At 38.3% G+C, this 26,232-nt stretch overlaps 1 protein-coding gene across 4 annotated transcripts in view; it reads left to right on the top strand.

Moving 5' to 3' along the window:
• Nucleotides 1-26,232, top strand: part of NME7 (NME/NM23 family member 7) — a 190,540-nt gene that overhangs the window by 19,104 nt on the left and 145,204 nt on the right. For 3 of the 4 annotated variants that reach the window (XM_069094736.1, XM_069094731.1, XM_069094734.1), the window contains exons 2-4: nt 17,363-17,470; nt 18,495-18,661; nt 23,809-23,919. In XM_069094736.1, coding sequence (XP_068950837.1) covers nt 17,468-17,470; nt 18,495-18,661; nt 23,809-23,919 — 281 coding nt within the window. In that variant the 5' untranslated portion in view covers nt 17,363-17,467. Of the gene's footprint in view, nt 1-7,877; nt 7,933-17,362; nt 17,471-18,494; nt 18,662-23,808; nt 23,920-26,232 lie in introns of those variants that run through there. The other variant, XM_069094735.1, reaches the window with a different exon arrangement.

Here is a 26,232-nt window from a genome sequence, read left to right as displayed (position 1 = left end):
GGATAGAGCTGTGAAAGAAAAGTTTATGTAAATGTTAATCACATTGCAGTTGAGTAAATTTATGAGGCATTAGCAAGGAACAGATTTGCTGTACCAGCCAAAGGCCAACAAGAATCCTGTCCCAGATGGTGAGATTTCAAAAGCATGAGTGGGAACAAACAAGCTTTGGTCACTAGGCCTGAAGGAAAGCCCCATGCTGAGAATGTATAGAGACAGTCCCAAAGAAACTGTACTTATTTCTTTAACTTTGAAGAAGTCCCTTTGCCCTTAGACCTCATCTGTGTTATAAAAATCATTCTTTTCTCTGGTTTTACTTTCCTCTTCAAGTTGACCAGCGAGATGGTGCAGTGGATGAAGCTCTGGCCCAAGGGGTCAGATTCAGCCAGCTATGTGAGCTTGCCTCAGTTTACTCACCTGTAAAATGGGGCTCATGGGTTGTTGTGAGGATCAAATGAGGTAATATTTGTAAGTCCTGTAGCCCAGTGTTTGGCACATAGTAAACTCTATATAAATGTCAACTATTATTATTAGGAGTTGAGTCAAATAGAGGCATGGAGATAAGCTTCTGAGCTAAGGCTTTAGGGAAGAGGTGTAGAAGAAAAGGTGAGGAGCCTCTTTCCCTGTTGGATCATGTTCCATGTTCTGCCACAGTGCCTTTGCTTCATGTAGCGTAAGTGACATGTGCATCTCCCCTCAGCATTGTCTCACAGGAGAACTTTCAAGAAAATCACACAGATCTAAGTCGTGGGATATGCAGTATCCTTAGGAACTTTCCTTAGCCTTGTCCTCGGGTAAGTTATATACCATATTTTTTCAAGAGGGAAAGTACTCAGTTTTAAAGTGTAAGGGGAAAGTCATTTCTATTATGTCAGCTTAATTTGGATCTTAAGGAACAGATGAACTGGATTAGAATGGTTGATAGGCTTACATTTTACCTCCTTTTTTTCCTTCTTGATGTAATGTCCATGTCTAAACTATGTCAGTGTAATATTGTGGAGCTGGCATTTGTTGATCTTACTCTCCAGATGAAGACAAGGTTAACTTCAGCTGCTGTCCAGCTGTTTTTACAGGGCATTTATGATAGGGCAATAGCCCTCTGAGGACAGTCTGTGCAGGTTAGAAACTGGTTTTGTCCAAGCCATATTAAAGTTAATATTTGACACAATTCAAGTTAAAAGGATATTTGGTTTTTGAAAAACATTGTTGGAAAGTTAGTTGGCACATTGTTGGTATAAAAATAAATGGTTATTCACAATCCCACCTGTGAGAACCTAGAAAACATGGGCCTTTTGGTAGCTTTCTGTCTATTTTGATCATTCCATTTGCCACAGCATCTTAGCAGTGCTACAGGAATGTCAGTAGTTATTTGCTTACTATATCGGATACTAAATCTTTAGTAGCCCATTATATTCTCAGAATGTTGGAGGTCATATGAAATGGGTTCTTTGGAACTTTTAGTACAAACTACTTTTGTTACTACTCCTAACTGGTAGCTGCTGGTTTAAGAGTGCAGTGATGCAGGATTAATGTTTCAAGGTACTTTTGGTTTCTTTTAGAGTAGCATTTAAAGGGAATTTTCATTGTTGTTTAGTCATTTTAGGCACGTCCAACTCTTGGTGACCCCATTTGGGTTTTGTTTGGCAAGTGAGGAAACTGAGGCAAACAGGGTTAAATGACTTGCCCAGGGTCACACAGCAAGTAAATGTCTGAGGCTGGATCTGAACGTTGGTCTTCCTGACTCCAGCCCTTGTGCTCTATCCATTGCACCACCTAGTCGCTTTAAGGAGAGTATGGAACAGTATAGCTTATCATTTATCTCCGTATTCAAGGGAAGCTGGATTTTAGAGCTCTTCTGCAGTGGACATCTTGTTATTTAAATGTTATGCTCTTGGTTTTTAACTTATATTTTATTAAATAACACAAGAAGCAGAGAATTACTCTGAGTCATGGAAACCATAGAATTTCAGAGTTGAAAGGAACCTTGGAAATCTAATCCATTTTCCCTCTTTTTATACACAAGAAAGTTGAGGACCAGAGAGGTGAAGGGATTTGCTCAAGGTCACAGTGCTTAGTGAAAGAGATGTGTGTGATAGAGTAAGCCCAGGTCTTCTGACTCTCAGGCCAGTTGGCTTTCTTCCCACTTTTCTTGGCTGGAATGGTGTGGTCATTTTTTCCATCAGTGCATTGGCAGTATTCCCTATCCCATGTGATTCTCATGTCTTCCTATAAAATCTTCCTATAAATCTCTCTGTGGAGGGATCATGGACCCAATCTCCATATTATATGTTGCCTTTGTCTGTTTTCTTGGGATGTCCCAGAAGGATAAGATGGTTGGGGCCTCAGAGGCAATAGGGGGTCTAATATAAAGGACACTCACATCTGCCGCAGGTCCTGAGGCTCAAGGCCTGAAGGTAGCAAAGGACTTCTCTTTTTGTGCTTCCAGGACCTCAGACTGGGAGTCATGTATGTGTTCCACATGGAGGATTTCTCCTACTTGTGTTTAATGTTCATACCCCATCATCTTGGGATGCTGTAGCTATGTTGAAATCCAGAATTAGTTCATCCTTACTGGGAGACTGGAAAGCCAGGTATTTACGAATCCCTGTGTCTAGACAAAATTCCCTACTACTTCTCTACTTCTGTCTGCTTCCTGTGCCCCTATCTGTGGCCTACCACTTCACGTTTTTCATTATCCTTTGGGTTCCCCTCAGTTTTTACTCTTTGGAGATCATGTTATTTCATGATTCTGCCATCATATGGTATCACCAGAAGAATATGTGCCCTAAAAAGATGGGATTTTGTAGTAAGGAGCAGTGCTTTCCATGCAGTCTTAAAATGGAAAGTTCTGTAATTTATTCCATTGAATTCTTAATTGTTCCTATAATATATATTCACTAATAGTCAATAACTGAAGCAATGGAGTTTCCAAAGTTTGTTTTTGTTTCTTTGGAGTATGATGTCCTATAGATTTTTTAAGTCTAGTGGTGAAATTTTTCTTGCTATGGGAACAATATAGTTCACAGTTTACTGTAACATCAATTCTCATTACATTTTCACCTCATTGCATTTTGTATAGGTAGGGCACCTGTGAGTGGGTACATGTGTATGTCCATGCACGTTTTTCGAAAGACTGAAATTTTTAAAAAGCAGACAGATTGAGAGGACTGATTGTCTGTCACTTGAGACATTGAGCTGGAGGCCCAGCACCTCCAGGAGCTTTGTGACCTCAGGCCCAAGTTATTTAGCCTTATTATCTAGGCCTCAGTTACTTCTAGTCTCAAGATGCTGGTCTTCTAAAGCCCCATCCAGGTCTCATGTTCTGTGATTCAAGATGTCCTTACCTTTCTTGAAATATGCTTTACTTCTTAAATGGGTGAAATAAAGTATACCCCATCCATGATTTCTCAACCTCCACAGTTCTTACCTGTGTCCCTCTCTTAGCCTTCAAGTCTCTACAGGGGATCTCCCCAACACATTGGGAGCCCTCCTTTGGCCTCCCTCAGTAGAGTACACTAATTATTCTTCTTATCCCATACTTTGGCAACACGATTTGTACTGCTGCTCTTCTAGGTATACGTGTCCTGAATGACAATGATTACCCTGCTTTTTATGTATAAACCATTACTAATAATAATGCATCAGGCATTTCTCCATTGCTTCTTGAGTCATGATTCTGAATCTTTAGAGATAGTGATTTTAAATGGTGTATCGTCATGTAGTATCATCAAAAATTACATTGCAAAATTAATTGTTACAAACTGCTTACAGTTTTTCATAGGAACACTGCTATGATTGGAAAATTCATTTCCAACTAAGGACTTAGTATCCACAAAAATGATGCATGTAACCAAAGATATGTCATACAAGCAAGGAAATCATAATTATAATTCTTTGTCATTGGAAAGTTATTATGCTCAGTGTCTTATGAAATGGTTTTAGATGTCCTGTATCACTTATTATACAAGGCAAACTCCAACACACCCTAAAGTATATATAGAGACTGGAAGTGGAAAAGTTTTTGTAAGAAACACTGATATGCATCACGATAACAAACAGCTTCTTCCTAAGTTCAAGGAAACTTTGAAGATGCATACCTTATGGTATATGGAACAAGTCCAGTTTTTACTGGTTGAAATGTTTTAAATTAATATATAGAGGGCAGTGGCTGGTAAATATGTAGTGATGGTACTTTTATGTACACGCTGTACTTATACGCAACTCCAAGATTAATCAAGAGTATTTTCTCCCTTTAGTGTTCAAATATATCTTATTATGAGCAAAAGATTTGGGATTGCTTGTGTTTTATAGAATGGAATTTGCTGTGTTAGATGAAAATAATAGTTCTTTCTATACAATAACCATAGATGTGGGGATAACCTAATGTTGATGACACTTTTCAATGCTGTTTAGATATTTATTGATATTAAAACAGACTTTCAGAGGCGAGCTTTATTTCAAACCAAAAATTATCCAACTTTTTCTCATTTAAGATAGTTTTTTAGAATGTTGTTGACAAAATTGTTGACAAAGTTGATAGAGTTGTTGACAGTAAGTAGTTAAGGCTTTGGATTATGTAGTATACTTTCCCATTATCTGAGATTTTTCATTATTTTAATGTCTTATGCTAATATTAACTTTGCTGGAATGTTATTGTTTTCTAGTTACAGAAACTGGAGAAAATCGTACAAGATCCCAATCTTTACTTTGTTCCTAGGAAAATTCCTAGGAAAAAAGAGAGTACTATTAGTTCATAAGGGCTGCTACAAGGAAGAAATCACATTGTATTTTTTTTTTAAGCAATTGGGGTTAAGTAACTTGCTCATGGTTACATGGCCAGTTATTTCTGGGTGTGGTGCTAAGTATCTGAGCCCGGAATCTATCCCCAGGTCATCCCAACACTGGGGCCGGCGCTCTTACTCACTGAGCCACCTGGCCACCCCTAGGGCCAGGAACAAGTATTTATTTATTTATTTTTTTAGGTGTCTGCTATGTGTGCTTAACACTTTACAAATATTATCTCATTTGGTTCTCACAATAACCCTGTGAGGCAGGTGCTGTTATTATCTCCATTGATTTTACACTTGAGGTTAAGTGACTTCCCTAGCTGGTAAGTGCCTGAGGCTGGACTTGAACTCATATCTTCTTGACTCCAGGCCCAGTGCTTTATCCATTGTGCCATCTAGCTACCTCATGCTTCTCTGAACATTAATTTCCTCATGCAAAAGGATGAGTTTGAACTAAGTGATGTCTAATGTCCCTTTCATGTCTAAAATCTTGTGATTCTTGGAGATGAAGTAATTAAGTAATTCCTCCCCTTCCTTATCTCTAACCAGCCCATCATGGAGATTTGTTGATTCTGCCTTGAAAATACTTTTATTTGCCATTCCCTCTTTCTGACTTTTATTACCTCATACTTGAATTACACCAACTTCATTCTCGTGGATGTCTCTGCTGAAGCATCAAAGAGATCTTGGCAGGTTTGAACACTGGGTTGCATTTAACAAGATGAAATTTTAGATTCCTTATTCGTGAAGCAAAGGCTGGGGGAACACACTTGTCCACTGTGGTAGAGGCAATTCTTGTTCCAGTATGGGTTCCCCTGCAGGGCCATCTTTCAAGTCTCTGTTCAAAAGTCTTCAATGACTTACCCTTTCTGATGATGTCGATGTCCAGATTGCTCAGCCTATCTTTTTAGAACAGTAAAATTGGGCCCTGCCACAACCCTATTGAATTTTTTTATCGTCCCCCCCCATACCCACTCTGTCCTCTAGTTAGCATGGTTTTTCCTATCCTGTGAGCATGTCACACTCATTACCTTCTCTGTGCTTCCTCTCTAGGTTTATAAATCTGGCTAGAGAAATCTCACAGACCCCTCAGGACTCATGTTGTGAAGCCCCTCCAAGGACCTTTGTCTTAGAACTCCAGCCCTTCTTGATCCTTTTACACAGAAAAGGGACACAGAATTTTAGAGCTGAGGGCTTAATGATCATCTAGTCAAACACCCTCATTTTATAGATGAGGAGACCATTGGTGTTGGGGGATTTGCCCGCCTGGTACACAGCCAGTCAGTGGCCGAACCAAGGTAGACCTGGCTGCTCAGTTAGTGCTATTCCCCCCAAGCCAGGCTACCTCCCCAGCTTTGTACCTAATTACATGCTCCTGTTCCATGGCTGTCATCTGTACTTCCCCAGATAACTTAGAAACTTCATGATGGCCAAGAGGACCATGACTTAGACTTTCTTTTTGTATTTCCTATACCAAGGATCATTCTAAGCATATAAATGTTTGTGATCAATTAATCTTTGTTGGTTGGGGCAGCCAGGTAGCACAGTGAGTAAGAGCACTGGCCCCAGTGTTGGGATGACCTGGGGATCGAATCCGGGCTCAGACACTTAGCACCACCCAGAAACACCTGGCCATGTAACCTTGAGAAAGTTACTTAAACCCAATTGCTTTAAAAAAAAATCTTTGTTGGTTGACTTAATTGGCTGATTGGGTTAATTGCACTTATATACATATATTTGAAGCTGAAGGAGCACTACATTAAAGTACAAGGAATTTCAATTGGTAGTCTCTCTATAGAAACTTTTAATACTGAAAACTAATAGGCAAGATATGTCAATTCCATTTTTATGTGTATTCATGTATCAATATTTTATTGTATTATTGTGTGTGTGTGGGGGTGGGGTTGGTATAATTAAATCCTCTGATATTTCCTAACATAAAAGAACAAGGTATGGCTTCAGATCTAAATTGAATCCAAAGTACTTGATGTTAGATAAAAAAATGAAGTAAAAGTTCATAGACTTATTACATGATTTTACTTGGAGCTAGCTCGCTAGATAAAGCATCTATTAAGCATGTGCTATGTGCCAGAAATAGCAGATGTGGTCGCTGTTTTCCTGTGGTGGCTGGAGCAGGGTCTTTCCCAGGTGAACTTGACATTGACCCACTGAATGCCATCTTACTTCCCTTTCTTTCCTGGGGCCAGCCAGGCAGGAGCTGATGCAGCCTGCACCAGGCTGGTAGCAGTGTCGGAGAAGGGAAGGTGGTGCATATGAGGGTTCCTAAGATAGAAATGACAGAGCCTGGCAACTAATTTGACAATAGGAAGGGGGAGAGATGCTGGGGAGTTGAGCGTGACACTTAGGGAATTTCCACTTTGTACCCTCAGAGCCCATCATAGTGCCCAGCACATAGTAGGTTATTGATGAGTGTTGGCTGGTTGATTGTCACCTTCTGCCCCAGTCTTTGGAGGGAGGTGGGAAAGAAGAGAGCCAGCAAGAGAGGACCCTACTGGTCCTCATGTATGGCATTGCCTTCTCTGGCACTGCTATTCTCCCTGACTGTGCCAAGCTCCTCAAGCAACTCGAATGTGCACTCTCTCCTACCCTCTGGGCTCCAGCTCATTGCAAGGTGCCTCTGCTCCTCAGGCTGCTGGCTCAGCCTCTCTCTTGCTTCCGTCTGCCTTCCCAAAGCTTGGGTTCAGTCTGTCTGTCCCTTTTGCTGGTCCTGCAGGGCAGCCCTGGAAAAGAGGTGGAGAGGGAGAGGGAAAATAGCTTCTGCCAAACCTCTTTGTCTCTGTAGGGATGCCCTGGGAGCTTATTTTCTTCTTGCATTCCCTCCAATTGTCTTCTGCCTGGGAGGCCACAGTCCTTCTTTGGAAACCACTGGTGTATCTGTGCTCTCTGCCCTCTGTCTACAGAGATTTATTGTTCTCTCTCTGTGCCATACGTACAAAATATTTACTCTAGATTTTTGCATGTTCTCAGCATATCCTAGGGTGCATCAAAACAAACAAAAAAGATGTAAAACAAATCAAGATTAAATTCTTTTTTCATTTTTATCCCAAGTTATTCAGTTTGTTTTCTTTAATGGACAGAAAGCAAATTACTAACTGTGCTGATCTTTGACCCTGTGGATTCAAGTCATGTAAGTATTTCAAACTCATTGCTTAATTATTAAACGAATACTCCCAAAGTGCTAATTTGTGTTGGCCAGCTGGAATGTAATTGCTTCTTCACAGTAAAAGGCAATGTTGGCCTTCTGTTTTATTTATTGTTTATTTGTTTCACTCGTGTCCACTCTTCATGACTCCATTTGGGGTTTACTTGGCAGAGATATTGCAGTGGTTTGCATTTCCTTCTCCAGCTCATCTTACAGATGAGGAAACTGAGGCAAATGGCATTAGGTGATTTGCCCAGGGCACAAAGCTAGTAAGTGTCCAGGGCCTGATTTGAACTCAGAAAGGTGAGTCTTTCTGACTTCAGGCCCAGAACTCTGTGCACCTAGCTGTCCAGCTCTTCATTCCTACCTGCCATTCCTACAATCTATCACCCCTTTCTTAGACTCTTAGAAACATCTGTCTATCCCTGTTGCCTCCATTTCCTCTCCTCTTACTCACTTCTTAAGCCTTTGCAATCTGTCTTTCAATTTAATCACTCAATGGAAACTGCTCTTTCTGAAGTACTATTCTTATCTCTTAATGGACAAATCTGAGGGTCTTTTTCCTTGTCCTTTATGACCTCTCAGAAGCATTTGACACCATTGACCACCCTCTTCTACCCTCTCTCCCCTGGGTTTTCATGACACATCTCTCTCCTGGTTCTCCTGTCTGTCTGATGACTTCTCCTCAGATTCCTTTTCTGGCTCATCATGTATACCATGTCCACTGACTCTGAGTATGACCCACGGCTCTGTCCTGAGTCCTCTTCTCTCTACACAGTCTCTAACGGATTTCATTCATTATCATGTCTATGAAGAAGACTCCCAGATCTATCTATCCAGGCCCAGCCTCTCTCCTGAGTCTTGGTTCTGCATCACCATCTGCCTAGTAGACATTTCAAAATAGATGTCTCATAGACTTCTCAACCCCAGCATGCACAAAACAGAACTCAGCTTCCCCCACACTCACCCTCTCCTCTGCAATTCCTACTTCTTTCAAGGGTACTACCATCTTTTCTTCTCCCAGGTTTATTTCTCTCTCCCTTTTTCCATCCATCCATCCAATGGCCTAAGCTTGCTGTTTGTACCTCCCAGCATGTTTCATACTTCTCCTTAGTCACCAAGCATTGCATTAGTTCAGTCCCTCACCACTTCTGACCTGCACTTAATTCATCTCTTTGCCTGACTCCAGACCATCTTCCATACCAAGGCCATTTTCCTTCAGTGCTGGCCTGACCATGTTACTAAAGTGCTTAAATTCCAGTGGCTCCCTCCTTGCCCAGAGGATCCAATATCGGTTTGGATTTGAATTCCCTTCATATCCTGGTCCCAGCCACCTTTCTGGACTCATCTTTCTCTACTCTCTTGTAGCACCCCCTTGCAGAGTCTCATGCTAAGAAATAATGTCTGCTGAATTTTTAAAAAGCTACTGTCCCAAGTGTAGCATTTGCCCAGCAGTTTCTGGAGGTTTCTTTATCTGTAAAATGGGGAAGAGGACTAGATAATTTAAAATATCTTCTATTTTCAATTCCAAAACCCAAGTAGGAACCTCTCTTGAAGACAGAAGATAAAACTGTCACAAAAAGGGGAAATACCTAACTTGGCCAATTTAAATGGATAAGATTTGTAGGTGAGCAAGCTGTGGGTATCTTCAGAACAGCACAACTTCAAATAAAGTTTGGAATAAAGATTTAATATTTAATAATTTTTAATTTATATAAATTTATATGCATATATAAATCTATATTTAAATTTATAGGAATATTTATATAAATTTAATTTATATAAATACTATTTAATAATTAAAATTCAAAATAAGATTTAAACTTATCAAAGCAAAAAAAAAAACCAGTCAACAAACAAAGAGGAACCTAGCTTTTAAAATCATTTGTCTTATATAAGACAGCTAGGACAATGAGGGGAACAGTGGATAAGAGTGCCCCGCCTAAAGTCAGGAAGAACTGAGTTCAAATGTGACCTCAGACACTTACTAGTATTGTGACCCTGAACAAGTCACTTAACCCTCTTTGCCTCAGGAGGAAATAACAAACCACTCCAGTATCTTTGCTAAGAAAACCCCAAATAAGGTCATGAAGAGTTGGATGTGACTGAAACGACTGAACAACAGCGCAGGATCAAGTGAAAGTTTTTTTTTCAAGGATAGGGTAGATTTGGGAATATTTTAAGGCAACCTGTAGAGAGTAGAAGAGTGAAGATTTGATAGAGAAGGCATGCTAATGGAGGTAGTCTTCTGGAGAAAATTGGAGGGTTTGAAATCAAGGGTGCATGTAGAGGGGTTGGCTTTGGCTAGGTTTATCCATCATCTCTTCTCCAGAGAGTAGAGTTAAGGAAGACACAATGGGAGATGATGGCTGGAGGCTTTGAAATGAGAAGAGGAGAAGAAGGAAGTTGAAGTGAATGGCCTAGAATCAGGGGTGGGGAGCCTGTGGCCCTCTAGGCCCTCAAGTGCAGCCCTTTGACTGAATCCAGACTTCACAGAACAAATCTCTTGGGATGTTTTTTAAAAGGTTCTCAGCTGAGAGGATGGGGAGAGGAGGTGTTATGGGAGTCTTGAAGAAAGAAGAGAAGGTATGGAGCAGTCACTGTGGTCAGTAGAATAGAGCAGCCTGAACCAGATTGAAATGTAATTGGGAAGTATTTAACAAAATTAATAAAAACACTCTAAAAATGACATTACGTTTTAAAACCAAGTCAGTAGGTGGCTCACAAGGATCCTATGTATGGATTAGTGGATTGTTTCTGTTTGAGTCTGACAGCACTGGGATAGTGAGTCACTCATAGAGGAGTAAAAGGATTACCATTTAGTGAGGAGGACCCAGTTGAGTGTAGATGATGGACGTTGGTAATGGATCGAGTCAGCACTGTTTTGTGTCTTTTTCCAAGGAGAAAGAGGGTGTTAGTAATCCAAGGGTTTGGGTTGGTGAGAGGGTAACACAGCTGAAGCAGACAATCAAGGCTTGGAGATTAGGAAGGGAGGAGAGCTAAGCCAGCTAAGCCAGCTAAGCCAGAACAGGTGTGATGGTCTGGGAAAGGGTCAAGAGCAGAAGGGTTGGAAATCACAGTTTTCCCACATTGTCATTTTTTATTTTAAAAGACCTGTCAATTATATTAGGAATTTCTCTTGAAGTATGGCATTACCATTAATAGGTTTGCAAAATTTTACATTCTCCATAACATTAGTTTCTGCAACATATGTAATAAGACAAGCAGTTTTAGCTCTCTCTTGATTCATCTACTCGCAACACAAAATAGGAATGTATTCTCCTGGTTGTTCAGTAAAGAAGATGCCCCATCTTTAGGCTCTGGGCATCTTCTCTGGCTATCCCAAATGCTTGGAACAGGCTCCTTCCTCTTTCTTCCACTTTGACTGCTGAGCTCCCTAGCTTCCTTTAAGTCATAGCTAGAATCCCACCTTCTGTAGGAAGCCTCCTCCGATCTTCCTTAATTCTAGTACCTCCCCTTTATCCATTATTTCACGTATATAGGTTGCTTTGTATATTTGTATTTGCATTTTGTCTCCCCCATTAGATTGTTAATTCTTTGAGGACAAGGACTAATTTAGCACAGCGCCTGGCACATAGTTTGGTGCTTACTAAGTATTGATTGATTGATTGATGCGAGAGGTGTAGGGAGACACTAGAGTTTATTGAGTAGAGGGATGACGTGGTTTGTGCTTTAGGAAGTGGGAGAGACTTGACAGACAGAACTACCGTCCAGCTATTACAGTAGTACAGGCATGAGGTGATGAGGGCCTGCCTCTGAATGGTGTCAGTGTTAGAGGAGACAATGGGGCATAAACAGAAACGGGAAGGGTGTTTTTGGATAGCAGAGAGTAGTCCAGATAAAGGTAGAAACATTATTTATTCATTGAGTAAAATAGTGCAATATTTAACATATATGTAGTACTTTGAAATATGTTGCAATTATTTTGAGTTGATTGTGCAGCTTGAGCCATGAAAAATTAGGAAGTATATGTCATGGCCAATATTTCACATCCAGAGGTTTTCTTTTACAGTCAGCATCACACTTAAATCAATTTACTCATGATATTTCAGCTTCATGTAATGGGAAATAGAAGAATATCATATCAGTTTCCTTAGACTATGTTTCAAGAAGATGGTGAGAATGTTTTTCAAAATGAATGGAAAAATCTATATAGTCTATGCCTTTCTCAAATGTAATCACATTGTGCTCACCATACACACACACACACACACACACCTCTCTCTCTCTCTCTCTCTATACACACACACACATATATCTATATAAATTTATATCACTGAGAAGTGACTCATTGTTGGGGTTGTCTGACTAGATGACCCTTTAATATGCTGTATTTAAAAGGAACTTTTTTCTATTATTACTATGATTTTTTTTTTTTTGGAGGGGGAAAGGCAGGGCAATTGGGGTTAAGTGACTTGTCCAAGGTCACACTAGTGTTACGTGTCTGAGGTGAGATTTGAACTCAGGTCCTCTTGACTCCAGGGCTGATGGCTCTATTCACTATGCCACCTAGCCACCCCAATTACTATGATTTCTAAACAGATCTGGTGTATAGGATGAAGCAAATTCAAGGTTAAGATGTGCACTTTGGAGCCTTTGTGATCAACTGAAGAACTGTTCTCTGAAATCCTTAAGATATGTTATAAAAATACTTAATTGCAAAATTAGAGTAGCCATTTGATGAAGAAAAAGTATAAAATAATTGCAGTTTTCATTTTGACATCTGCTTTGTAAGCCTCTGTGACAAATTTTTTATCACTGAAAGAGGTTGGAAATGTAAGGCATGCAGTAGAGGCTGGTTATTTCCCACTGAGATTCTCTGTCTGCAATGTGGTTCTTATTAAGTATGTAGTGTATATAGGTGGGGGAGGAAATGCCTTGGTAAATCATCCTCTGTTTGTAATAGACTTTGGTTATCATCAGGCAGGTAAGGTTGACTCTTAAAAACAGCTGCATGAATATTGATTCAGCACTACCTCTGTAAAATGGGGCTAATAGCATTTGTACTAAATACCTCCTAGGTTTATTATAAGGAAAGTGCTCTAACACCCTGTGTAAATGGGAATCATCATTGTTTACTACTTGTTAGTGTGAAATGGTAATAAATGAATCAAGATATAAAGGTTCAGAATTCCTAGGCATAACTAGTTTAACCACAGTTTTGAATTATATTTATTGAGTCACAGTTGAAGTTGAGAGACAGGGAGACTGATAGAATGGAAAGATGACCGAATTAGGAGGCAGTACACTTGGGTTTTTGTCTTGGCTTTGCCAGGAGGTAGCCCAATGAGCCATGTGAGGTCACTTCTTTTCTTAGCTTCTTCATATGTAAAATGAGGAGAATGTATTAATATTGATCAAGAATTTCCAACTCTATGACTAGTGAAATACAATTTGGCTCTGCAGATCTGCTCTGAATCCTTCCAAAACACATTCCTCCCCAGGCTATGTTTGCTTCAGATTCTGATTTGAGGGCCTACAGAGAAGCAGATACATAGAAAAGCTTCTGGACTTTGTAGAGTTTGTGTTTAAAGCCCCCAGCAGCTTCTAGTCATGTCAGAATGAGGATGCCAGTGTGCCCGCCTAGAACTAGCTTCCTGCAGCATCCATCTGATCTTTTCACTGATGAGTAGCCAAACCACAATGTCTGCATCTCTCTTCTCCTGGAATCTTTCTTCTCCCCCTGCCTCTCTTTTATGCTTCAAACCTGCACTGATGAAAAAAAAAATATGGCACACCCCTACTGAGGATCACACCCATGACTCACCTTCTAATCTGAAGCCAAATTGATCATACTTAAAAGCTGGGCAACAACATGGTGAGGATCTGCTTACTTCCCTTTAAAATGGATTCTTTGTGTGAAAGTCTGCTTTGCATTTAATGAAGATGATTCATCTCACCTTTGTGGCCTTTGTGGTCTTTTTAAGACTTCACCATTTGGCTTTGCTGATAGAAACTTTGCTATGCTGATTGTTCTTTGAAAGATCTTGGTAGTTCAGTTGTGTAATTCCACTGGGTTTGGTGCTTGTTGAATATACCTTTCCTTTTAAATAGGCCTGGCACATAGTTGGTGCTTAACATGTTTCTTGATGAGAATGAGATAATAAAAAGTACAAACCTTTTTTTTAATGAACATTTTAAAATTAATTTTGAACATGACTCTCTTTACTGCCAAGGACAGGGTTTAAACGTTCTATCTTCAGTCCCTTGGTACCTTTCTGTGAGTGGTTCTCCATGTCTAGGAGATATTCCCTCCTCCTCACTTGTAGATATGCATATATACTTTTGTGTATGCATCCACCCCCCCACCCCCACAAACCTGTGTGTTTATATGTATATACATACACTATATATATTTGTATTTATATGCATAAATACAAAGGTATGTATATCAAAAGTAAGTGTGTATATGTGTACGTATATACAAATGTATATATGTGTGAAGTATAAAAAGTTTGAGACATAATTTCTGGGTAATTAATCGTTTTATTAATTATGACAAGCAAATAATGAATAAAAGGATGGTCATTTACTCTCTCTTGTAAACCAGAAATGGATTATGGTGGCCTATTGGCACTTATATGCCCTTGGAAGAGTGAATGTTTCCCCTTCCCCCAGATGGCAATCAACTCTGACTGGTTAACAATTAAATGAGAAAAATGAATATTGTAATGAGAGGTGAACCTCTTCTAATGAGGGGCTGGGAGATGGGACTTTGATTATGTCACTCTTACTCCCAAACCACCCCAGACCAGGCAATCTAGACAAAGGATATACCCCACCCAAGCTTTAGTAGAACACAATGGGTTTTCCCAGTTGGGTGGAGTTGAACAAGATTGAGGAGAATGTTAAATTCAATCTCATTATTATCCCTGTTCTTCAGAGACTGATTTAACCTAGTAGAGAATGAGGAAATAGGAAAGGAAAAAATCCTGGATCTCTCCAATAGGAATTAGTTATTAATTTAAGAGAGAAATAATAATTTTTCTCATATGTATATTCTACAAGTGATTTTAAATATAAACTTATATCCATAAATACAAATGTGTGTGCATTTATGTATGCATGGCTATGTATACACACACATACACACACACATGCACATTTATTTATTTATATTTATCTTGTAGAATTTTTGGCTTCCTTCAAAAAATTGCTTAGTGGCTCTCCCCTATGGGAAATCTTTCCTAATTCCTTAGTATTAGAAAGTCTGATAACATAAATGTGACTAGCTGGGAGATACCAGACTGCCAAGTAACACATAAACTCATGAAAAAGAGAATTCTTAGAGTAGCTGGAGCTTTTCCAAAAGGGCTCAAGAACAATTTGGGTGATGTTAAAGTTATCACAAGGAAGTCACATGTGTGGCAGCCCAGTGCACCAAGTGTACTGTGATTTGCAGCCATGTAATGGACCTGTGGGATCTTGTCTTAATACTTTCAAAAAACTAACCTAGTTCATTGTTAATTACTTAAAATGCAAATTCTAATCAACTGCAGCTCATCTTTATAGACTGTTTGGGGTAGAGAAAGGAAGAAGAGGAGAAGGACCCTAAAAGGGATTCAAAAGAAGGGATCACATGAATGTTTTGAAAGTCGTCAGAGGAATGAGTGACAGGTATCCTTTCTTCTTCCCAAAGAAATGGAAAACCTTGGATAAATGGGAGCCTGAGACCACGCATTTCTTTCTATCTTAACTAAGCATTCCCAGACTAAATATGGAGCATGAATGATGAGTCACTTGAGGCTCTCTGATGCTTTTGCATCCTGTACACGAGTCTGATCTTCTCCTGATGAACAGGAGTTCTGCGTATTTACTTGGAGGCTACCTGAGTGTTCCCTGTAGCCTGGGTGTAGTCTGGAGATGAAGGTACATAATCATTGATCTGCTGCTACTGCTGACTAGAGGGGAATGGATGTTCCCAGATGGTATCAGGGAAGAGCATGAGGGTATTCAAGTTGAACTTGTAAGACATGCTGGGGGATTCCAGTGGTTCCATGGACTTCTGTGGCTGTGAAACTGCCCCAGGAATGAGACTGTCTTTCTGTGTGTGGCCAAGCTTCTCCTCTGTGGCTTTTTTGTCTCCTTATGTTAAACCAAAATACTTTTTCTTTTTATAACTTTTGCCCACTGGTTCTAGTTCTGTCTTCTGGGACCAGGTAGGATAATCTGTCTTATGCATGATCTTTCAATACTCCAGTTCAGCTGTGATCTTCTAGATGCAGGCATTCTCTTCAGCTGTACATATTGGGACCCATTTGTAATGGGCAGTCCTGGAGCTATCTGTGGCCTCCCCTAAGTCTGTCAGAAGAGATCCACCCAGCATACAGGGAGTGAGGGTGGGGTGGGGCATTTTGTGATTACCGTTGGACATGCAAGCTGGTTATCATTTCTTTGACTGACTGGTCAGCATGGTAACTTTTTAAATATATGAAGACAATGATCACGTTTCCCCTAATAGTTATAATAATGGCTGGCATTTATTTAGTACTTTAAGGTTTGCAATGCAGTTTTATTAATATCATTTCATCTTATCCTTACAACAATGCTGGCACATAAGTCCTATTACTATCCCTGTTTTGTAGTTGAGGAAACTGAGACAGAGAGAGGTTAAGTGACTTGTTCAGGGTCACACCAGCTGGTAAGTATCTGAGGCATTTAAATGAGGTGTTCCTGACCTCTGGTCCAGCCTCTATTCACTGCAATACCTAGCTCCTAAGTTTTCTCTTTGTATGCAGCTAGAATTCATATTGACTAATAGTAAGACAATAGCATAAACAAAAATAATAGTGCACATATTCTTAATATTAACTTTTGTTTTTAAAGAATCCAATTTAAATTTTTAGTTCCAGATTCTCTCCTTCTCCTTTCTATTAATTTTCTATGAAATCCATAATATCTGAATAATTTTTACTATACGCACATGTATACACTCACACATCTCACCTATTATGTCCTACCTACCATGACTGTTGTCTTTTCACATATATGACCGTATACATATGTATACATACATACACACATACAAACATATATCCATACACATACATCTACATCTATATCTATCTACACACACACAGACCAACAAAGGCAGTTCTCAGGCTTTGAGCCCACCTGTAGTTGAAGTGCCATAATTGCATGCTCACAAGCAGGCGAGAGCGCGCACACATACACACACACACACACACACACACACACACTATGCTGTGTCCCAAGGAGAGAAAGATCATCTCCAACCAGGCTAATCAATGGGCTTTTTAACTTGTGTTTTGAAAATATTTTCCACTTGATTGTGTTCCATGTGATTTAGTAAGCAATAGGACCTTTTAAGGTGAATATTAAAATTCTCTTTAAATTTTTTTAATATTAAAATTCTTAAATCATTCTTTTTCAGAATCTTGATGAGCGATATGTTTTTGTGGCAGAATGGTATGACCCAAATGCTTCCCTTCTGCGACGTTATGACCTTTTATATTACCCAGTAGATGGATCTGTTGAAATGGTAAATGCATCTTTTCTTTGTTTATATCATAATAGAACAATTTTTATTTTATACATTAATCTATTAAATTTTCTATGGAATAAAAACTACATATAAACACTCTTCACTTTACAGTATAAACAAAGTCAAGTTTAATAAAAATAAGCATACAAGAATATAATGTTACCCCAACATCATAGTCCTTCAATGATATCCTCAATTTATAAATAATAAAAGCTAGCAAAGTGCTTTATATAAAGGATCTCATTGGGTCCTCACAACAACCCTATAGGGCAGGTATTTTTATTATTATGCCTATATTTATGTGTGAGGTAAATGAGGATGACAAGGGTTAAGTCTAGTCAATAAGTCAACAAGCCTTTACTAAATGGCTATGGGGCACTGTGCCGAACTCTGAGGACACAAAGATAAGTGTAAAGCCATGACTTGCCCGGGGTTACACAAAGTACTAGCTTGAGGTAGGATTTGAACTCAGGTCTTCTTGACTGAGAGTCTAGCTACATTGTGACTTCTAACCAAATCCTTCTAATATCAATAATGTGTCAGAATTCCTACACACAAAACTCTTGAAGTTTCCTTTGACTGATTCTCCCTTTATAATATCATTCCAGGGGGACTAATTGCTCCCATGATTTTTTTTTTTCCACTTAAAGTCATGTTTTCAAAGAACTAGTTAATGACATAAAATGTGTGTGTGTATGTGTGGAGGCAGGGAGGGTATACCTATACTAAACAACAACAATAAAAAAGTTTTATTTCATTAGAAAACAATTGGTATGATTAAAAGGTTGAATTCACCACAAATAATTATTTCTAGGAGAAAACATTTCAATATTGTTGAAAAGTTTCATGCCTTTAGAAAATTAAATAGAAGAACACTTCAGCTAAGAGATATACTTTGAGAAGGAACAATAACATATTCTAAGTGGATTTTATAATTTAAGCCTTTCTCAGAGGAAACAGAAGAATTACCCTGTTATATTACATTTACTATTTGCTAACTAAATTTTTTTTTTCATCACAGCATGATGTAAAGAATCATCGCGTCTTTCTGAAACGAACCGTGTATGATAGTGTGCATCTACAAGATTTGTTTATTGGCAACAAAGTGACCATCTTTTCCCGACAGCTGCATCTGATCGACTATGGAGATCAATACACAGCCCGTCAGTTGTGCAACAGAAAGGAAAAGTAAGAAAATAACCTTGTATTTCTTTGTAATTCTTAAAGCTCCTTAAAAATTTGAAATTGAGTTCTAATTTCTCCTAGTTCTGTTTGGTGTTTCTGAATTGTATTGATTAATACCTTATAGGGGCAATTTTGTGGACTTTTCCAGAAATTTATGGGGTAGATTTTGTGATTCTACCTTTACAATCAAGTTAAGAAAGTGATTTTAGGCAATGCTTTTCTTCTTTTTAATTTTTAAGGGAAAAGAGAACAACTTCAAAGGAATTTAGGATTTAGAGCTGAAAAGGTACCTTAGAAATAACTAATTCAGTTTCATTTTTCAGATGGGAATACTGAGAGCCAGAATGATGAGGTGAGTTTATGTCACCATAACCCTCCTGATTGTAGCTAAGCTCAGATAAGGTGTAGGGAGAAATGTCTTTGTCTTCTATGTTATCATGTCCCATAAAGAAAATGAAAAAATATAACAGATTTAGGGTATTTCCTTTTCAGAACATTGCAAATTTTCATGGTCTTTGTTGGTTATTTATAGGTACCATTGTTTCGATGTTTGTACAAAAGAATTGTTTTCAGGTTTTTCCAAATCCTCAACTCTATTCTCTTCCTTGTTCTGGTTCATCAGTGCCTTAACATATTAACTCTGGGAGTAATGTCATTGACAAACCTATTGGCCAGGTTGATTAACTCATGTATCCTATCCAAGTTCTCTATACCTTGTGTATTCGACAAATGTTATTGGCTAAGAGAAAAAATAATTTTAAAAATTAAAAAAGATCATATATAAAGAAATCAGAAGACATAATTATCAGTAAAACTACAAGGACCTGAATTGTGGGAGAAAGGTTTCCCAAAGTGGCAGACATCTTTGCCTGCCCTGTGTTCCACAGAGCCCTTCTGGTATGATTGTAGAACAATTGCGAAGGCACTCCAACCTTGCTTGTCTTCTCTTTCACGTTCTCTGCCACACACTCTTTTACACCAATGCTTGCCACCTAATCAGTACTCTTCCTAAGCTCTGGTATCTTGTCTTAAACACAATACATCAGGTGTAATCTTACCAGGGCAGAGTGTAGGAGAGCTATATCTCCTTATTCTTGGAAGTTGTGTGTCTCTTAATATAACTCCACATTACATTTTTTGGATGTCATATGATGCTTTTGACTCATACTGAGTTTGTAGCCAACTAGGTACCTAGCTCTTTTTTCAGACAAACCATCATATAACCAAAAGTCTCCCAAATTTTATTTATACAATTGATTTTTAATCCAAGTATAAAACTTTACATTTATCCCTATGAAATTTCATAGTATATTTAGACAAATGGTTTTAGCTAATAATATCAAGATTTAGACCCTGACTTAGCCATCCTTACCTGTTTTGTGTCATTGACAATTTTGATTGGGATGGCATTTCTGTCTTTATCTAAGGCATTAATACAAATTTTAAATAGTCCAGAGCCAAGCACTGATCCCAGTAGACCTCCATTGCTGACCTACTTGCAACTTGTCAGGAACCATTAATAACTACTCTTAGAATTTCTCAACCCACTCAAAAATTATCATCCTCTGATGAAAAAGAGAGTCCTTCAGACTGCCTGGAGATTATAGACCCAGCATAATGGTTAAAAAGAGTTATGAAGCTTTTAATAGAAGAAATAAGGAATAACTTTAGTTAGAAATCAGAGTTCGGAATTCAGAATTAAAAAAATAAAAAGAAAACAAACCAGGAAAAATTAAAACCATGATGGAGAATCTCCACAAAGAAGTAGAAGTTCTCTAAGAGATAGACTAATTCTTCGGGAACATAAAAGATGCCAAAGGGGAAGCAAATTTGCCAGAAGAGAAATAAAAGGTAACAATGTTAAAAGCTTATATAAAAAAAATTCTCTAAATGCAAATACACGACTCCATTCTGCATCTGCTGCTCTGCTTGGTTTCAGCTCCATGGAACAAGATACCCTTGCCAGGTTCCTGATGCACTGCTTGGCCCCTCTGCTTTCCTGCCTGCTTTTGTGTGTTGTTTCCCCCATTAGATTATAAGCTCCTTAAGATCAGGGACTGTCATTCTTTTTAAAATTTGTATCCCCCTGCTTTGCACAGTGCCTGGCACATAGTAGATACTTCATAAATGTTTATTGGATTGAACTGGAAAAGCAACTGACTTTGAAGACAGAATGAGCAGATATAACAGAAATACAAGAAATCTCTCAGAAAAGCATTGTTAGTTAAAAAAATTCCACAAAACCATGTTGCAGGAGAATAACACTAAAAATCATCTAAATTTTGAATATAGAATTAAAAATATTGATAAGCCAGACCCACAGTTTGCTGCCAGAAACACAAAACATGCGTGTGCGCACACATACACCTTACTTCAAACTTTAAGGTGTGTAATGGTGACATTTCATAACTTCAGTCACAATTTTTTGCAAGAATCAAGAAGAATGATTTTCAAATATGAAAGAAAAATAATACCAATAAACTAGGATTATTCCAGAGTCATGAGAAATATAGAAGCTACAGAATAATAATTTTCTAAAAAGTAAAGGCTCACAAGATAAATAACATCCTGTAAACCTGGGCCTAATCATTAATGAAAGAATATGGATTTTCAACAAAAGAGAAGCATTTCAGACAGTCTCACAACTAAGAAAGAAAGAAAACAAAGAGAACAGATTATTTTACTTAGGAACTTTTGAATATTTTCACTGATAGCTTTTGTTTGAATATTACTTCACTTCCCAAAGTAACACTCCTTTTCTATCTAGAGAATTGTCCTTACAATAAAAAATAAAAAAGAAAAGAAATTCATCAAAACTAACCAACACTTGATCAAGTTAAAATATATCTCTATTCCATGTCCATAGCGACCCCACCTTTGTAATGAAGGAAGGCAGATTCTAAGGAAGGCAGATTCTTTCTCATCTCTCTTTGGGGTCAAGTTTGGTCATTTGAATTACACAAGATTCAGTTTCAATTTTTGCTATTGTTCTTTAATTTATATTGTTATAGTCATTGGGTATATTGTTTTCCTGTTTCTGCTTAATTAATTTTGTATAATAAATTTTTTACCTTCCTGTGTTCTCAATATTAGTTGTTTCCTTAAACATAGAATAATCTTTTTTTATTCTTATCACAGTTTGTTTACTTATTCCTCAATTTATGGGGATAAAACAAATTCTAGCTCTTTACTACTACAAAAACATTTTCTATGAACATTGGAACTTCCTTTTTTGTTTCTTTAAATAAGTTTTTATTGATAGCTTAAAAAAACAAACAAACCCAAAGCATCTCCTTCTCCTCTCTCTCTTTGGCTTCCAGAAACTTATCTAGTAATAAAAACGAAAAAAAAGAAAAAAGTTCATAAGCTGTAGAACTTGATAGACCAACTTTGTCCATATATCCTGATATAATTCAAATATTTTCAAAGGATAATGTTCCTTTTAGTATCACATGATAATTTAATGTATTAAAAAGCTTAAATGAGTATTTCTTGTTCTTCTTTGCCTTTCTATTTAGTCAGTAAAGAAACTTATCATATTTTATACCAGCCATGCAAATAGTTTCTGGGGGAAAAAAAACTTTCAAGTAATCATGCAGTGGGCATAATGAGATTTAAATTATACTTTTTCTTGTTTCTATTTTCTTGTTGTTTGGTTTCTATGAGGATTTTCCTTTTTTAAAGAGTGGAAAGCCAGGTGGCGCAGTGCGTAAGAGTGCCGGCCCAAGAGTCAGGAGACCTGGGATTGGTTCTGGGCTCAGATACTTAACACCCACACAAAATAACTGACCGTGTAACCTTGAGCAAGTTACTTAACCCTGACTGCTTAAAAAAAAAAAAGAGTGGAAAAACAAACTTCAAGGATGCTTACTCCTGAAGACAAGGTGAACAAAATTGTCCAAAAGACAATTTTGCTTTGAAGCTTATAATGTTAGGCCCTCTTCTCAGTTTTCTTTCCCCCTTTTCAATAAATGGTGGAGTAGAAAGGACCCTACAGTGGAGAACAAGACAACTGAGTTATAGTTTTGGTTCTTATACTAACTAGAGGTACACTTATGGACATATCATCTGACCTTTCAGAGCCTCTCTTTTCTTGTCTGTTCTCTAGACATGGTTCTTATGTTCAACTCTGTGTTTCTAGGATTTCAGAGGAAGTGTCATATTTTAATTAGGATGGAGAACATGAAATATTGGTAGGTTACTCTCTGCCCACAAATGAAGAGTGTTGGATATAAGCTCATTTGTCTTTTTGTGAAATAGCTGTATTTGTTAATACAGAGTTAATGAAGCTGTTTAGCAACATAATTTAAAATGAAAATTTCCTTAGCTATGGTGAATTGTCTACATAGTTGTTGTAATTCATCCTTTGTACCTGAAGTGGGTCCATGACATCACGTTGTATGATGGGTGATGTTTTGACTTACTCATGAATTGCTTGAAGTGAAGCAGTTGCATGAAGTTGTCTGCCTCACCCTCTTTTCTGGAGTCATTGAAGTCCAGTGGCAAGACAAACAATACTCAGGATGACTGGCAGTAGCCTGGGATGCCATGGATGACCTTGGTGTTTTCAGTGTCTGGCCGAGCTCTTGGCACTCCACAGCGCTGGCTCCTGCCACCTTCATGGACGTTAGAACAACTTGTTCTCATCGGCCCATTCTGCCAGGGGAAGTCTTCAGTTGTCTCAGGTAGACACCCCCTAACTCACTGATAGGTTTGAGACCTGTCAATTACCCTCAGCCTGGTTTTACTGGGGTGTGGTTGTGATGCCAAGCATGTTAAAGCTATATATTATGTAGGCATTAAAAAAAAATCATAAACATGATGCGGGTAATAAGCTTTCTGTTCTACAATATATAGTCCATCTTAAACAGTAAGGAGACTCTTCAGGGACTAATGTTTTATAGTTTTGACTTTAGTACTTTTAAATATATAACCATTTCCTTAATAGGTATCTTTTCATTTGTATGCAAAAAAACCCCGGCAACTTTGCCTATGGAGAACTTTTTAAAGATACTTTAAAAATATTGCTGAGTGAAATTCGTTTTGATGTTCAAATTGTAATAATCTAGAATTATAATCAAGCATCTAGGTATTTTTACATATGAATTGTAAATTTCCTTTTTGGGAATTGTCCCTCCTTTCTTTTGTAGAACCCTGGCATTGCTTAAACCAGATGCAATACCACATGCTGGCGAGATAATCGATACAATCAATAAAGCTGGATTTAAAATAAGCAAACTCAAAATGATGATGCTTTCAAGGTAATTTATTGGTTTTAAGGTTCAGACTTCTTTTAAAAGTGCACAGATGGCTAAACTAACCCTCTACTGTTGAAGTGACTGAGGATTCAAGTTTATAGAAGAGAAATCACAAGGCAGACATAGTAGTTATTTTCAAGTCCTGAAGGCCGGCTTCTGCTTTGCTTGGCCTGGCCCCAGGGCCAGAAAGAGGAGCAGTGGTTAGTGATACCTGCAGTGGGCAGATTGAAGATCGATGTAAGGAGGAAGAACTTCCTAGTCTTTAGTTATCTAAAAGTGGGCTTCCTGGGGACGCCAGGGAATCTCTTTCATTAGAGGTGGTCAAGGGAATGCTGAATGACCCTTTACTAGGTGTGGGCTAGCCTAGTTGGTCTTAAGCTGTCTTCCAGTTCTGGGCATTGTAAACCTGTATCCATGCTCTATCCAAATCAGACAGTAAGCTCCATCAAGGCAGAAATCATGTACTAACCATATCCAGGGGAGGGGAACCTGCGGCCTCAAGGCCAGTTTCTGCTCAGTCTCAAGTGTTCACTGAACTGAAGTCACTATAATTTTCATAATGTTCTATCTTACAGTGATTCAAAAGTTGCTTTCTTATATTTTCTAACTTTTGGTCCTACTTTTTGGCCTGTGTTGATGGCCAGAGTAAATTTGATCTCTGTTTGCCGTGATGGCCCTTTAAATATTTAAGCAGTTGTTATGTTCTCTCCAGTTTTCTCCTCAGTTCTATTCTTTGTGTCCTCCAGTGACCTGGTTTCACTTTTGCTCAAGATCTTGGTCATTTTCATTTGAATGTGCTCTGATTTGTTAGTGCTGCCAATAAAATGGGAATGGGGCACCCAGAGCTAACGGTAATACCTCAGGTGTGCTCTGATCAATGGTTCTGCAGGAGAGAGAGTGTTGGGGCTGAGGTCAGGAAGAACAGAGTTCAAATCTGACCTCTGATACATAGAAGCAATATGAACCTGAGCAGGTCATGTAACCGCTACTTGCCTCAGTTTCCTCATCTGAAAATGGGCGTAATAAAAGCACCTGTCTTACAGGGTTGTTGTGAGGATCAAAGGAAATAATAATTGTAAAGCATTTAGTACAGTGCCTGGCATATAGTAAGCACTATAAAAATTTTTAGCTGATATTATCATTATTATTTCCTGACTATAAACTTTGTCTTTTTTTAAATTCTTGGTTAGCTTTATTGAGCTGCTTTTACTTTTTTTTCATTTTTCAAATGCTTTATTAACTTCTGATTTACATCATTCATTTCCGCCAGATTTTGAGTTACAAATTTTCTCCCCATTTTTTCCCTACTCACCACCCCAAAATAGCAGTCCTACAGGATATCCCCTCCTCCAATCTGCTGTCTCCCATATCTTCTCCCATACCCTCTTGGGCTTTTCCAGGAGGGCATGGTGGATCTCTATGCCCCAGTGCCTGTGTATCTTATTTCCCAATTACATGTAAAATAGTATTAATAATAGTATATATATGTATATATATATATATATAATTTTAAACATTTGATTTTAAAACTTTGAATTCCAGATTCATTCCCTTCCTCCCTTGTCACCCACCCTTACTGGGAAGATAAGCAATTTAGTATAGGTTGTATATGTGTAGCTAATGCAAAACATTAACATAGTAGATATATTGTAAAAGACTGACTATATTTCCCTGTCTATCTCACCTCCCACTTGTTCTGTTCTCTACTTTCATCCCGTCTCTTTTCAAAAGTGGGTGCTTCCAACTTCCCTCCCCCCCACAGCCTTTCCTCCCTTCCATCATCCCCCCTCTCATCCTCTTCCGCTCTACTCTCCTGTAGGGTGAGATACCCTATTTAGTGTGTATGTCATTCCCTCCCTGAGCCAAATTCAATGAGAATAAGGTTGAGCTATTCCCTTTTGCCTTCCTATTCTTCGCCTCCATTGTAACCATTTTCCCTTGCCTCTTCTGTATGAGATAGTTTACTCCATTCTGTCTCTCCACATCTCCTCTCATTATATTCCTTTCTCACCTCTTAATTTCACCTTTTAAGTCTCATCCCTTCCTATTAAATTGGTCCTGTGCCCTCTATGTATACCTGTGAACATATATACACACATTCACATATGTATTCATACGCCCACATACCCTCCTATATATATATTTCTATTCCCTTCAACTATTTTCATACTGAGAAAAGTTTTCTCAGTTACAATTATCATTTTTCCATGTAGGAATGTTAATAGTTCAACTTTGATAACTTTCTAATGATTTCTTTTCCCTGTTTACCTTCTCATGCTTCTCTTGTTTCTTGTATCTGAATGACAAATTTTCTAT

The sequence above is a fragment of the Petaurus breviceps genome, unplaced genomic scaffold (genome assembly GCF_028583685.1).
Source record: "Petaurus breviceps papuanus isolate PSGF00001 unplaced genomic scaffold, PetGlider_PUasm1.0 220, whole genome shotgun sequence".
Classification (NCBI taxonomy): Eukaryota; Metazoa; Chordata; class Mammalia; order Diprotodontia; family Petauridae; genus Petaurus; species Petaurus breviceps.
The sequence above is the reverse complement of the archived record's forward strand: the minus strand, read 5'-3'. Positions and strand labels throughout refer to the sequence as shown.